Raw genomic sequence first — 16,073 nt, 5'->3', positions numbered from 1 at the left:
AAAGTGTTTGATAAACACTTAAAAACAGCTTATTTTCACAGTTTTGGGTGAAAAAAAACTGAAAATGTGAGGTAGCAAAAATGAGCTTATTTTCACAGCATAGCAGAAACAGTTTTTTTTTCAAAGCAAAGCAATACCAAACCAACCTTAAATCCTTCTTAGATACCTTTATAATGTTCATGTGGTCCATTTTCTAATTCCTCTCATTTAACTTTTTGTGATTCATTTCTTCTCCGTTTTGCCTAAATGCTTTGAAATTTGGAAGTCCTCCCCAGACATACTTGGGAAAGACTTATTTGCTTTGCGAAGGGTAAAAAATTTGTACGAGTTCTCGTTACCATCCTTAGACTGATGGTTAAACTGAGGTAGTCAATAGGGGTATGGAAACTTATTTGAGGTTTTTTTGCATTCATCAACCAAAACGTTGGGTTCAATGGTTAGCCATGGTTTGGAACTATATTACATCAACTTACACTTCTTCTAAGCACAATCATTTTGAGGTTGTCTTTGGTCAATCACCTCTTGTCTCTTCTTATGAATCTGGAACTGCAAAGTTAGATTTGGTTGGCAGAAGTTTGCGGGCCAGGGCTTGAGTTTTATCTCAACTTAGATCAAATTTGGAGGCTGCTCAGGTGGGAATGTAGTTTTGATTAGTTCAGTACGTTGCATATAAGAAAGCATTTGGGTTCTGGTATCTCTTCTTCCTCTCCTCTTCCAGTAATATGGATGTTGGACTGATACATGACACTCCCATTGCAATTCTGCAACGCCAGTTGATTTAACATGGTCATACTTCTGTTACTGAATTCTTAGTTCAATGGAAACATCACCCTAATGAGGATGCAAGCTGGGAGAGTGATGCAGAATTCAAACTAAGCTTTCAAAATTCCAACCTTGTACATGGACAAGGTTAATTTTCATGGGCGGAGTACTGATAGCATACTAATATGCTTCTTCTTATTGATTGTATAATTGGCTCGAGTGGTTAATAAGCTCTACCAAATGTCACTAATGGAAGCTCCATGTGAGAAGATCAAATTGTTAGCTTTTGGTTTGCAGGAAATTAAGAGTGTGTTATATAGTTATTTTAATTATCACATAACATCATATAATAGGAATATATACATATAACATCATGATAAGGAAATCACAAATCAGAAAGAAAATAATATAACAAAGGATCACATGTATTATCAAAAGTTTTGTTTTTTGTTTTTTGTTTTGGGAAAGAGTACATGATATGTAATAAAAATAGCTGTGGCCTTCCTCGAACGTTCATCCACTGCACTTTCGGTTTATAGTCTCTACATCCTGCGTATGCTCATAATTAAATAAAACGGTGAGGAAGAAAGAACAGTATATCAAGATTCAAGATCAATGTTTTTCTTGTAGTCAATGAGAGGGTAAAACAGATAAAACATACCTTAGGTTTAGTTTCCAAATTTACCAAACAGAATATATGAATCCATAAGTAGTTGAGGAGTGTTGAAGTAGGTACTTTTAACCTCTGCTGCTATTCCTTGTGATGTTGTTGTCATTACTCCCGGTGGTAATGGCCGGAGCAGATGTTGATGTTGTAACGATTTCGATAGACTGAAATTCTGAAGGTCGCGGGGTTTCGAGTGGTTCTACCCGATTCATCCTCTTTATTTCGATGCTCTTACCCCACAAATATAGGTATAACCCACCTATGATGAACACTGCTCCTAGTATGCTGTCATTCATTTCCACAAAACCCATAAATTTAATTTAACAAATTTATGTAAGGATATAAAGTGCACTGGTGACCATTGGGTCTAGTAGTTAAATTTTCATTTGTTGGATGAGTCTAAATTCAAATTTCATGTACGACAATAAATGAATTACCTAAATACAAAAAGAACAAGAATTACGTGCATATATATACGTACGTACCTTCCCAGGTGCAAGTTCTCTTCCAGCAACAATGAGGCAAGTATGGCAACGAGTACAAGTAGGACAGGAAAGAAACTCGCTGCATACAATGGCCCTCGCATGTTTATACACCATGCCATCAAGGTCACCGCAATTCCTGAAATCAATATTCCCTACACCGCAAAAACACACCCAACCAGTACCAATCAGCTGCTAATATAATTAAAACAATGATTCAGTAAACGTAATCTTAACTACTTGAGAGACAGGCCCCTTACCGAATAAACAACCCCAAGTAGTCTAATATTCCAGCCCAAATGCCATTGCTTCCAATCCCTCTCCGCGCAAAGGGCATAAATAACAGATTGAATTGTTGCCATTAGCGATGTCAAAGCTGTGGCCGACATGGGGCATGGGAATGTTTTAGTCATTTTTCCCTGCGTTTTATTTTCATGAACACACGCGTCAAAAACTGGAAAAGAAAATGAAGAAAAGCAACGGAATCATCAACACTCAAATTAACCTGAATTATGAGCCACAGTGAATTGCACGTACAGCCCAGGAAAGCTAACACTGCACCCAAGGCATAATTGGTAGGGTGGGGCGACGACGATGAAGTGGTTTTGTTCTTCGTGTCTATGAGGTTAACATGAACTGACCAAATTTTGATAGTGATGCCTTTGTAGAATACGAAGACCATTGCCCCTCCCAACCCAACCGCTGTTCCGGCAAGTTTTGCCATTCCTGGAATACTTGTTAACGAAAGCTTCTCCTGCCGAAAGCATACCGCCAGTAGGAACGTTATTGCCGGAATCAGATTAGTTATCGCCACACAATATGTTGCTGATGCAAACGCAATGCTCTCCATGAACAAATTTTGAGCTAGTGATAGGCTGCCATATTTGTAATCATAAAACGACAATCAAACTAGAAAAACTTCAACTTATATATGAATTAGGAATCAAGAGAGAATCTGAAAACAATGTGTATAAAAATTAAAATGCAATTGGAGGCTTACTTTTTCTTTATCTTATCAATCTAAATTACGTATTAAAAAAATCATATTTGTCAAAAAAAAAAAAAAAAAAGAAAAAAAGAAAAGACAATTCTGTCACAAAATAAAATTATGCAATTATCTCTCTAATTTAAAAAAAAAAAACTCACATTCTCTCTCTTACCTTTCTCTCTAACTTTTCTCTCGCACATATTATTTTCTTTTTAAAATTTTTATATTTACACCTTCATATTGACATAGTGTGTGAGCTTCATAGTAACATTCAATATACAGAAAACTAGATTAACATCCTTTCACAAGATTCAATTTTCAAAAAAACCGAGTGTAAGATCTAATATTTAATTTTGATCCCTTGTTCCTAAATCGCCCTTTTCCTATGATTTAGCTAATAAATATTGACTATTAGGCCTTTGAGCTTTCATGTTTATTTTGAAATCAATAAAAAAAATATTTTTACGAAATGTCAATACGAGCTGCACAATCAGGTCTTATTTATGAAGAGCAACATGTCCAACTCACATACACACTTCTCCTTTATATTATCTCTTATCTCTCTTAATTGTATATTCTCATGATTCGTATGTTTCTTGCATTTTGGAACAACTAAGGTTTGCAAATCTATTTTTTACTTATGAATTGTTTTTATTTGTGTATACCTATGGATTGTGTTTATTCGTGTATGATAATTTTTTGTCTATGGAGATTGACAAGTATGTATTTTTAAATCTATGATTTGTGTACTTATATGAAGATACATGGAGTAAAGTTTGCATACCGAAATTATGTACCTATGTTTATGCCCTTATACTTCTGTACCTATGCCTATGCATTTATACTTCCGTACCTATGTTTATAGCCTTATACTTCTGTACCTATGCCTATGCACTTATACTTGCGTACCTACGGTTATGCACTTATACTTCCATACCTATGCTTATGCATTTATACTTCTGTACCTATACTTATGCACTTATACTTCCATACCTATGCTTATGCATTTATACTTCTGTACCTATACTTATGCACTTATACTTCCATACCCATGTATATCACTTTGTTAATGTACTTATAATTTTTATGAGGGTTCTTCTTTTTTTCTTATGGAGATGGGAATTGTGTTAGTGATGATGTTTTGCTTTTCTTTTGTAATTTATTTTTGTCATTTCTTTCACGTTTCACAATTAATCAATATAAAAAATTTCATTTATTTTCTTGTACCTATTAATTAGTACTTTTCAAAAAATTTAAAATTTTAGAATTTTGTTTTAAGTGTTTAATGGGTGATTTGAGCGTGAAAGTAAATTTCCAATTTTTAGTCTTAATTATGAATTGAATAGGAAAATGTGGATGGCAAGTTCGTAAATAGCATATGTGATAGAGGCAATTAAATATGACATGGCGTTAAGATTTTAAAATAGAGACTTAAATTGGATAGAGAAAACCATGCAAATTTATCTAAAAGTAATCTTATTTAGGTCCTAAAATCTAAAAGCCCCCTTAATATATTACCCAAACAATCCGCAGAGAAAGGCTTGCCCTAGTATTGTCCATGTTATTTTCGATCTTCCGTTCCTGCGCTTAAATAGACAATTAAAATCAACGAAAAATATTGTAGTAGCAGTAGAAGATTAATAAGACTTTTTATTAGTTTATTTAGGGGTTATAACCTGCATTAGCAATGAAAAACGAATTCACTCATTGACATTTAACCATGCATCTTGGAGAAATGGAAAGATTAAAAAGGTATATATGGTAGAGGCAACACTTAACCTTTCAAGTACAAGAGCAAGAGGTATCATAAAGACAGAGGCAAAAAGGACACGATAGGCAGTGAAGACCTTTAAACTCATCCCATCGTTTGCTACCAGTTTGAAAATTATATTCAGTACTGCACTTAAAATTTGAACCAACACCATTACCAACATTGGTTTCAACCCATGTAACATATTACAAATGCGCATGCACCCCATCCTTCTTGTGTATGATTCAAAAATATAATATCGTTGTTGGTGGTGGTGGTGGGGGGGAGAGAGAGAGAGAGAGAGAGAGAGAGAGATGACTTCTAACACACTACAAATTTGTATGAAATTTTCTGAGGCATGCATCCAACTCTGCTGCATATATCATAAATCTTACTGTAAAATCAGGTGTGATGGATCTTCCTAAATCTTAATGGGATTTTTATTCTTAATTTGAGCCTATTCAGATTTTTCCCCATGTATATTTTTTGAAGAAAATCTCTCTTTTTATCATTATGAATAACATGTTCCCAAAAAAAAGAGATCATGGTCTCTTTATATTCACAGGTGTATACACGAAAGATTATAAGCAATCTGAAGGGTTTTAATCATTCAGATTGTTTATAGTCTGGACATCATTATAGAAGATGTTTTTAAGGGAACTTCCACGATATGAGGGATATTTTATCGAATTGAAAAGAAAAGGTCATATTTAGGTAGGGATATAAATCTTATAAGGGAAGTCTCCTCCTTTCCGTCTATATCACTCCTACACCAGCGATGACGTCACTATCTCTTCCAGATATCAAGCCTCCAATCATCTCTATCAGGCTAACAACTAGGCAAATCAATCGTTCATTTGTGCATCATAATCTCTAATTGTTTTCTATACATAGTTGCTGCTAATTACATATTTCAAATATCTTGGGGATTCGAATCGTACCTCCTGCGGCAATTGATTTGTGGAAGCAGCAAGTATGTGAGTTTAATGGGGCTATGGCAGTGGAAGAGGGGAAGCGGCAGAACAGAGGGGATCTCGAGGAGGGTGCCTCGGCTTTGGTGGGGTACGGGGGCAATGGTTCTAAATGGATGAAGCATTGAAACCTAGCTTTGGATTTTTGAAGCTAAATTGTGATGCGGCATGGCGGAAGGATTTGAAGGTAGGGGGTGTTGGCTGGGATCTTCGAGATTTTGCCGGGATACCCAAACTTGCGGGAGGAGTGGGTGGACAACGGTTTGCGGCTGCAATAATGGCGGAGGCGGAAGCAATAAGGCGAGGTATGGAGATGATGCTCAATAGTGACATTATGGAGCATGAGGTTCGTTTGGTGGTGGAATGGGATTCAAAAGGTTTGATCCAGATGCTTAACAAGGTGATCACGACTAATGTGACACTTGATATTTATCTCCAAGATATTTGGAGGATGGCGAGTTTGTTCCAGCTGGTGAGGTTTTGCTTTACACCTCAGCAATGCAATCGTGCAGCTCATGCAATGGCGGCGCACGTGATTAAGTATGGCGGGAGTTTTGGCTGGGATGAATTAGGATCGGAGTTTCTTTTTAATCTTTTAGCAGATGCTAATGTATCCGTTCGCATTTCAAATTAAATAAATTTCCTACATTTCGATAAAAAATAAAAAAAAATTACTTCCCACCATGTAAAGTCACTCCTAGACTAGTATATTATGTATTATTCTTGGTAAAATCAATCAATGAAAGCTATTCTTTGTCTCAAAATATTATATGGTGTTCAAGCCCTAAGCTCTAACGAGCATTTTTCAATTTTTTTTTTCCTGTGCGCTCACAATGTCAGACGAACAATCAACCAACTCCGGTTCTGTTGTCCACTCATCCAACACTTTGCTTTCCGCTGACAACTCCGAATCGTTGATTACAATCAGTGCTGATGTCTAATTGCCTGTCAAAGTCACACCCAGTAATTATCCCTCTTGACGTGCTCAGTTTATTGCCCTCCTTATAGGGTATGAACTCATGAGGTATGTCGATGGAACATATCCCTGCCCAAAGAAATTGGACACCCCACCGTCCATACTGTCCTATAATCTTTGGCAACGCCAAGATCAACTGCTGCTCCATGCCATACTTACGCCCGTTTCAGAACAAGTCGTCTCCCTTGTTGTTTATGCCCCAACCATCAAGGTTGCATGAGACAAACTCAAACAACTCTATGCTAATCGCGCTCGCTCTCGTGTCATGGATCTCAAAGAACGCCATAATCTTATGCATCGTGACTCCAAGCCTGTCTCTGAATATCTTTAAGCCGTTAAAGCTATTGCAGGTGAACTCGCTCTTATTGATACTCTCATCAATGATGATTACCTCGTCTTACACATCTTAAACAGTGTTGGACTTGAGTTCAAAGAACTTGCACATGTTGTTTGTGCCCGTGACAACCATATTTCCTATGAGGACCTACATGAAAAACTTATTGAGTGTGAACTTGCCCTTAAACGCGAAGACCATAATGGCTCCCCCTCACCGCCAACACTGCTCAATACTCTGCCATTCCTCGTTCTTCCTATCCTGGCTTTTGTTATGGCAACAACTATCAGCCCAGTTCGTCCTCAGTTCCACGCAACAACTTCTTCCAAGATTTTTTTTGGTCCTAGCTCCTCAAGTCGAGGTTCTTCAAGCCGTAATAACTCTCGCCGCCCCAATCCTCCTGCCACAAGGTATTATGGGACTTGCTAATGGTGTGGCCAGCAAGGTCATAGCGCCAAATTCCGTCCTCAATTGAATACACAGGAAAAACTGGTTGTCGATTATACTTGTACCCTTAATTGGACTCTTGACTCAGGGGCCTCACATCATGTTACTTCAGACGTTGATAACCTATCTTCTCATTCGTGCTAAGACCGTCCTGTTGAAAATATAAATGGTAATTGTATAGGTTTACATATTACGTTCTGTTGCTTGAAGCTGAGAACCATGCCATTACTTGGACCGCCACTGAACTTATTAAAAGGAATGAATATTAAAACGGTATATTGCAATGCTATGGAAAGTGATGGACCGAATACTTTTCGTATATTGCATTGCCAAAGTAAGAGTACAATATATATATATATATAGACACACAACTAAAGTCAACTAATTATCTCTACAATAATGCCTAGGAAATCGCATCCCTCTTTTAATGGGATTTCATATCAACTACTTTAGGTAAACATATTATACATTATATTACATGATCTTTTCTTAATACTCCTTCTCAAGTTGGAGAGTGAATATCATGAAGTCCCAACTTGTCGCGCAATTTCACGAATTGATCTTTCCCTAAAGCCTTTGTGAATAAATATGCTAACTGGAAATGTGTAGGTACTTGTGAAGGACTAATCATTTCAGCTTGCAGTTTTTCTTGAACGATGTGACTATCAATTTCAATATGCTTCGTTCGCTCATGAAAAACGGGATTAGCTGCAATATATAGAGCATCTTGATTCTCACAAAATAATGTTGTGGGACCCTTTTGCGGAACCTTTAAATCTTACAATATATAGCGTAACCATGTTAACTCTAAACATGTGTTGGTCATAGCTCGATATTCGGCTTCTATAGATGATCGAGAAACATTGTCTTGTTTCTTGGATTTCCATGAGAGGAGGGAATTTCCAAGAAAGACACAATACCCAGTAACTGATCTTCTTGTGGCACAACAACCTCCCCAATTGGAATCACAAAAAGCCTTCAACTCAAGATTGTCAAAGATAGGAAATAACAAACCTTGACCAGAAATACCTTTGATGTATTTGAGAATTCGTAAAGCTACATCCCAATGAGGTTTGCGAGGCTTGTGCATGAATTGACTCAATGTGCGAACTGAAAAGACTGTCAAGCCTGGTGACAGTAAGATGAATCAATCGTCCGACTAGTCTTTTGTACTTGGTGGGATTATCTAACAATGCTCTGTCAGTGCAAGTGAGTTTCAAATTTTGTTCCATTGGAAACTTGTCTGGGTGTGTCCCTGTATGACTAGAATCTTGCAAAACATCTAATGCATATTTCCTCTGAGACATGAAAATACATTTCTTAGAATGAGAAAATTCAATGCCCAAAAAATATTTTAAATCACCAAGATCTTTGATGTGGAATCGTGTGAAAAGAAATGTTTTGAGTCGTTCCATCTCTTTAAGATCATTTCATGTAAGAAGTATGTCATCTATATAGATAAGGACTGCAGGGAATGAGGTACCTTACCTTTGTTAAAAGGGAATAATCAACTTTTGACTGTTGATAACCAGGTTTCTGAATGGTGACTAAAAAAGTGGAAAACCAGTTTCTGGAGGCTTGTTTAAGTCCATATAGAGATTTGTTAAGCTAACATACAATGTTCTCCCCCTGTTGGTGAAGACTAGGATGAGGTTCCATGAAAACAACCTTATGCAAATCACCATGAAGAAAAACGTTCTGGACATCCAATTGATGAATGAAATAGTGATGGGCACTAGCAACGGCAAAGAGGCAACAAAGAGTGGTGAGTTTAGCAGTAGGAGAAAAAGTTTCCTGATAATCGATGCCCTCAATTTGAGTGTAGCCTTTAGCAACGAGACGAGCCTTGTATCGCTTAATTGTGCCATCAAAGTTGTACTTAATTTTATAGACCCATTTGCAACCAATGGGTTTGTGACCAGCAGGCAAGGGAACCATGGCCCATGTATTGTTTTGCTGCAAAGCCGTTAATTTTGCATGTATGGCAGTTCACCATTTGGAATCAAGGATAGCTTGAGCATAGAAGGTGGGTTAGGTGAGACCTGTAAGTTAGCTAGAAAAACACAATGGGCAGAAGAAATGTGTGAATAGGAAAGAAAGTCAGAAAGAAGACACCGAGTACCTGAGGAAAGATGAGGTGCTGAGGGAGATTGATTAACTTGGTTGGTCACGTGGTAGTCTTTATGCCATATTGGAGGTTGCTTTGGACGAATAGATTGACGTGAGAGTGGTGGGGGGTGGGGTTGGGGAAGGCTAAGCTGACATGGGGTCTAGTTGATAGGAGATGTCGGGTGAGAAGGTCGGCATGTCGGTGTATGGTAAAGTAGGAGAATTGATGTGTGGTGGAGATGGGGTCTGACTTGGGGAAGGGGAATTAATATTGGGGGTTGCATGGCAATATGATTAGGGTGAGGAGGTGGGGACTGTGGACTAGTGGGTTGGGGTTGAGAAATGGGGTCAAGTTGGCTGATAGATGGGATGTCACGGAGGAGTGGGAAATAAGCTGCTGGCAGTGGTAGTGGCAATGGTCTGTTGTGATGGTCAGTTAGATGAGGGTTGGTTGGTGAATGGAATGGAAAAATGGTTTCGCTAAATTTAACATCCTAACTAACAAAAAATTTATTTGTTTTTAATAATCATATAGTTTGTAGCCTTTTTGACTAGTGGGGTACTCAACAAATACACAACGTTTAGCACGAGGGTCGAATTTGTGTATAGGATGAACAACAACGGCAAAACACAAACAACCAAAAATTTTTAAGTGATCAAATGATGGTGAATGTTCGTATAATAACTTAAAAAGGGATTTGTTGGATAACAAAGGAGATGGTAAACGATTAATTAGATAGACAGCAGTTGAGACACATTCGCCCCCAAAATGAAAGAGGTACCTGAGATTGGAAACGTAAGCTACGTGCAACGGTGAGAATGTGACAATGTTTACGTTCAACAACGCCATTTTGTTATGGAGTGTAGACACATGTGCGTTGGTATTCAATGCCATTGGTTTGGAAAAAATCTTTCATGGACAAAAACTCAGACCCATTATCAACCCTTATTGTTTTGATTTGTGCATGAAATTGTGTATGGGCAAAAGTAACAAAAGATTTTAAAAGGTGTTGAGTTTCAGATTTATGTTGCATCAAGAAAACCTATGTGCACATGGTAAAATCATCAACAATAGTGAGATAGAATCGATCTCCTGAATGCGTGGGAACTTTGTGAGGACCCCAAATATCACAATGTAATAAATCAAATGGAGTATGAGTTGATATAGAGCTTAAAGGAAATGGAAGTCTGGTTTGTTTGGCCATGGGACAAACGGTACAAATATTATTCATATACAATGAGAGAAATACTAATTTGAGGCGGTTTGAAGAAGGATGTCCAAGTTGCATATGCCATTAATTAGAGGAATGAGAAACTTGACAAGAGACAGGCATCTGCTGCCATGGTGACATGTAATAAATACCACCACGTTGCTTACCCGATCCAATCATCTTCCCCGTAGCCAGGTCTTGCAAGACACAGAAAGTGGGAAACAACATGATGCAATAATTTAGGGAGTTAGTGACTTGACTGGCAGACATGAGATTTAACTGAAAAGAAGGAACACATAAAACAATGTCTAATGTAATATCTGAATTGAATGCTATGGTGCCAGTGGAAGTAATTATGGTTGAAGAACCGGTGGGTAATTTAACAGTGGATATTGGTGAAGATTTAGTTTTGGTGAAAAGTGAAGAATCTGATGTGATGTGATTGGTAGCCCCGCTATCCAAAATCCAAGGTTGAGTAAATACAGAATTAACAGAGGCAACATTAAAAGATGACAAACCTGCAGCATTCATATAAGCATTGTTATTACCAAAATGAGGATTTAAATTCATCAGGGACAACATGGGCCAATTGTTCAAGTTGTTCCGTTGAGAGGCCTTGCAATAGGTTCAGTGGAGGTTGCTGGGAACCTTGCTCGTGTGCCAGATATTGGACGGGACAATGGTTATAGCTGCTGCATTTGCAGCAGAGTGGGAACCACCGGTTGTTACGTGGGCAGCAAGAAAATTTTGAAATGTAGTACTTGGGTTGCTGTTGCCTTGGGACCTATGCTGTATTGGATTGTTGTTGCCTTGATTTCCTCTGCTTGTTCCATTTTTAAATCTACATCTATCTTTAGTGTGGCCTCTTTTATCGTAGAACTTGCAATGGTACTTTCGAGTCCTACAATTGTCAATTGTATGGCCGTCTTTATCACAGTATTCACAACAAAGATTTTTGGAATGGTTGGAAGAATGGTTTGATCGATTTTGAACAGCAGTAGCAATTGAGAAATTTTCGGTCGACCCCGATGACAATTGTCGTTGTGTTTCATCCTGAATAATGAGTGAGTAGGCTTGACAAACTTTGGGCAATGGTGTTATCATGAGAAAATTACTGCGAATTCCACTGTAGACGTCGTTGAGACCCATAAGAAATTGCATCATCCTATCTTCTTCTATTTGTTCATTATGTGCCTTTGTCTGGTTGTAGATAAGAAGAGGTCGATATGTCTCTAATTCGTCCCAAAGGCCTTTAAGCTTTGTAAAATAAGTCGAGACTGTCATGGAGCCCTGTGTAAGAGATGTGATGGATTTTTGGATTTGATAAATTGTTGGTGTGTTCTTTTGTGAGAACTAATCTTTGAAATCTTCCCATACTTGTTGGGCATTTTTGGCATGAACAACTCCTTTGGAAAAATCAGCCTCCACAGATTGAGTGAGCCATGATAAAATCATACTGTTGCATTGATTCCAAAGAACATATTCTTTTGGTTGATCTGTTGTTGAGGGAGGCTAAATGGAGCCATCAACAAAACCAATTTTGTTTTTGGCTATGAGAGCGTGAATCATGGATTTACTCCAAGATGGATAGTTGAATCCATTCAATTTTTTCAAAACTAGCATATGACCAGGATTGTTTGAATGATGAACGTAGTATGGGTTTGATGAATCCATACCTAAATTGTTTGAATTTATGGGTTTGGTTTCACTGTTTTGCGATGGTGTTTCCGACATTATGTTTTGGAAATATGATCAGGGTTGAAAACGCAGGCAATAGGACCTTATGCTCTGTATACCATATTAAAAGGAATGAATTTTAAAATGGTATATTGCAAGGCTATGGAAAGTGATGGACTGAATACTTTTCCTATATTGCATTGCCAAAGTAAAAGTACAATATATATACACAACTAAAGTCAACTAATTATCTCTACAATAATGCTTAGGAAATCGCATCCCTCTTTTAATGGGATTTCATGTCAACTACTTTAGATAAACATATTATACAGCATATTACACGATCTTTTCTTAATAGAACTCGCATGGATTCAATCCTTACTCTGCGGGCTTGGTGTTTCTTCAACCAAGCCTACAATCACCTGTGACAAATCACCTGTGACAACATTGGCGCAACATTCTAATGTGCCAATCCAGTCCTCCACTCTCGCATGAAACACATCGATTTTGATTTTCAGTTTGTTCCTGATCGTGCAATTCGTGACCGCCTTCAAGTATCCCACGTTTCTACCACTGATCAACTTGCAGACACCTTGACCAAGTCGTTTTCTCGTCCTTGATTTCAACTTCTTCGGTCCAATATCGGCGTAGTCGACGGATCCACTGTCTTGCGGGGGTGTACAAGGGAAGTCTCATCCTCTCCGTCTATCACTCCTACACCAACCATAACTCCACCATCTCCTCCAGTTATCAAGCCTCCAATCATCTCTACCATCTAGGCAAATCAATCGTTGACTTGTGCATTATAATCTCTCGTTGCTGCCTTGTATCTATAACTGCTGCTAATTACACGTTTCATTAATTACTTCCCATTTAAAGTCACTCCTAGACTAGTATATATTATTGTATTATTCTTTGTAAAGTTAATCAATGAAAGCTATTTCTCCAGTCTCAAAATATTATAAATCTTAGTCACTTAATACTACGGTTTAGTGGTATTTTTCTTTACTTGTAAATGAAATGTCTTAGATTCGATTTTCACCAAAGGCGAATTTGAATCACATTATTGCTAACTCATTGTGAGGTTTAGCCAACTCCCCTATCTCATTATTGTAGATAATATCGTTTGTTCGGAAAAAAAATATTATAAATCTTACCCTCATAAAGCAGGAAAAAGAAACTACAAGAAAAAAAAGTGAGGATTTATTTAAAAAGAAAATACTCTAAGATGTAACTGACTTTATTTGTGATCGGTATGTTTAAGGGTTTGTAACATAATTATGTGATCTAATATCTTCGTAAATAATGTAGTTAAAAATATTTTCGTAAATAGAGTGTTGTGTTGTTCATGCTCCGGGTTCCTGGAAGAATGGGCTGTTGGGTAATGACCTAGTCGAAATCAAAAGGTAGGACGTCGATATTAGGGCCGAGATCGTCGCGAGACCGATGAGGGAGAATGTCACGTGCCGCCTATTTGAGACCTAATTACTCTAGTGCGAAAGGCCGATGTCAACAAAGCCCACTCATTGATGGCCGGACATGGAGCTTTTAGAGAGTTCACTTTTTGTTTTTTTTTTATTTTTATTTTATTTTTATTTTTATAAATTCTTCCATTGTGATGGCCATATTGCATGTGCATATCTTAGATGCGTTGTGTGTTTTAGGTTCTTCCTTTGTAATATGCTGGACCGTTAGCTTGCTCCGAGTTAGCCATCTATCTAGGGAGGGATGGAGATAGAAGTTGTATATAAGGTGGGAGGCCACATTTGTGGCAAACCAACTTAGAGTGGTGTAATTCTCTAATGAGCAATATAATATTCTTTCTCCCAGTCTCTCTTGTGTGTTCTTCATGTTCTTATCGTATAGTTCTTATGTTTTTTGACTTTTGATCCATTTGTTAGGTGTGAAAGCTTACTTAGCTTGTTCGTGGGAGCATTTGAGTTTAGGTGTGAAAGCTTACTTAGCTTGTTCGTGGGAGCATTTGAGTTTAAGGCTGCACAATCGAGTCTAAGGCCACACAGAGTGTTTGAACCTCAGAATCTCATCCCATTTCAAATTCTCTCTTTATAGATGATAAGATGCAAGTGAACCTCAAGCCCATTCACCATGGCAATATTAAACAGTCTGATAACGTTCCTCCTCACTTGTAATAAAAAAAATTAAAAAAAAATTATATTTGAATCTCATAGATGGTGAATTTGAAACCAGTTTAACCCTCCCTCTTAGTGCAAATACATATCATTTTATTAAAAAAAGCATATTTGTCGATTTGCCCTTTAAACTTGTATAGAGATGTCAATGTTTCCCTGAGCCAATTATCCCCCTAAACTTTTATAATTAGCCAATTTCTCCTCTAATGATAGACTTTTAAAAATTTCATCCAATTTTTTATCCATTTTGATCATGCGGACAATGCATGACAATTGTATGAGGGCAAAAAGAACGGAAAATTGGATGAAAAATTTAAAGTCTAACGCTAGCGGGGGAGGGGGGAGGGTGGGAATTGGCTATTTGTAAGAGGTAATCAGCTAAAGTTAAAGTTCAGGGAGGAAATTGGCTAATTATAAAAGTTTAGGGAGGTAATCAGATAAAATTAAAATTCAGAAGGAAAACTGGTACCTCTATACAAGTTCAGGGGGCAAACCGATATTGGTAGTTCAGGAATCTATATATCATCTTAAGACTGGTAGCTCATATCTTAATATTGGTTTAAAAAGTGAAATTTGACTAAGCCTTCAAGTCCTCCTTTCTGATAACAATCAAGGAATCTAGGGTTTTGTAAATCAAAGGAACTGCAGGAAATGAAGAAGCAGTAGAAAGAAGAAGCAGTATGAACGAAGTAGAAGACAGTTTCTAATTCTCATTAGCTATTTATAGTGGCTACATCACCATCCTTATTTAGTAACTACCCGGCTTATCTTGTAAGCAACCTCTACACTAATAACATTTGGCAGCTTGTACATTTGACACTTGGCAATTCTGTTAGCCTCTGTTATTACTTTCTGCTATGTTGTATTTCCTTGTCTGAAATCACATCTTCCCCATTACAAGCATTGGCATCATTGAAGTTGTTCATGTCCACAATGGTCACTCTAGCTGTAACAGCTTCGGTGGATACAGGGTTGGATTCACACTTGAAACTTATTGAGGATGCTAACTGAGTCTTCTGTTCCTTGTTTTTGCCCCACAGTACAGCGTATATTCCAATTACAATCAGCAATCCTCCAAGTATGCTGCAGACATTTGCACATGCATGTATAAATATTTAGTTCAACTTTGGGCATATTTTGGCTTCCAACCAACTGTTTGTGTTGTTGGAAGTTCAAATAAAAACATGATTTCAAATGTTTGTGTGCTGCTAGCTGTTTTTTCTCTCATGCATCCTGCAGCTACCAAAATTAAGTGCCTCTTCTGTGCTGGCCGAAATTGTGATTGCAACCAGTGGAATATGCAGAGTGTGTGTGTGCAAAAGTCTAAATCTACATGTGTTTTAAAGGATGTAAAGACTTTGAACACCTTCAATTATTTTGCATGTGTTAGTCTTTGTCTGATTTTAACCAATAGTTGTTGAATATGACTTTTACATGGTACTATCTTCTTCTCATACTTACATTGCCAAAAGAATATTTACATCACGAAACTCTGAATTTGAACTATATATGCATGCAATGGTCGACTCAGATAAGAGGTAAAGTTTTA

At 37.5% G+C, this 16,073-nt stretch overlaps 1 protein-coding gene across 1 annotated transcript; it reads right to left on the bottom strand.

Annotated features, from left to right (window-relative positions):
* Window positions 1-1,500: 1,500 nt before the first annotated feature.
* Window positions 1,501-2,761, bottom strand: LOC137732905 (WAT1-related protein At1g68170-like). The gene is made up of 4 exons (XM_068472156.1): window positions 2,417-2,761; window positions 2,172-2,330; window positions 1,915-2,066; window positions 1,501-1,714 (listed from the first exon to the last, which is right to left on the bottom strand). Exons 1-4 carry the CDS (start codon window positions 2,759-2,761, stop codon window positions 1,501-1,503), a joined length of 870 nt encoding a protein of 289 aa, XP_068328257.1.
* Window positions 2,762-16,073: the final 13,312 nt, after the last annotated feature.

The sequence above is a fragment of the Pyrus communis genome, chromosome 1 (genome assembly GCF_963583255.1).
Source record: "Pyrus communis chromosome 1, drPyrComm1.1, whole genome shotgun sequence".
In the NCBI taxonomy this organism is placed as follows: Eukaryota; Viridiplantae; Streptophyta; class Magnoliopsida; order Rosales; family Rosaceae; genus Pyrus; species Pyrus communis.
Note: the sequence above shows the minus strand (reverse complement) of the source record. Positions and strands in the feature narration are given on the sequence as shown.

Excerpts from the sequence above, each read along its gene's own strand:
- LOC137732905 (XM_068472156.1), bottom strand. The coding sequence starts at position 2,761 with ATGGAGAGCATTGCGTTTGCATCAGCAACATATTGTGTGGCGATAACT. Across the intron at positions 2,067-2,171 it reads TACTTGGGGTTGTTTATTCG|GGAATATTGATTTCAGGAAT; the intron begins GTAAGGGGCCTG and ends TTTGCGGTGTAG. Across the intron at positions 1,715-1,914 it reads GAGAACTTGCACCTGGGAAG|CATACTAGGAGCAGTGTTCA; the intron begins GTACGTACGTAT and ends AATGAATGACAG.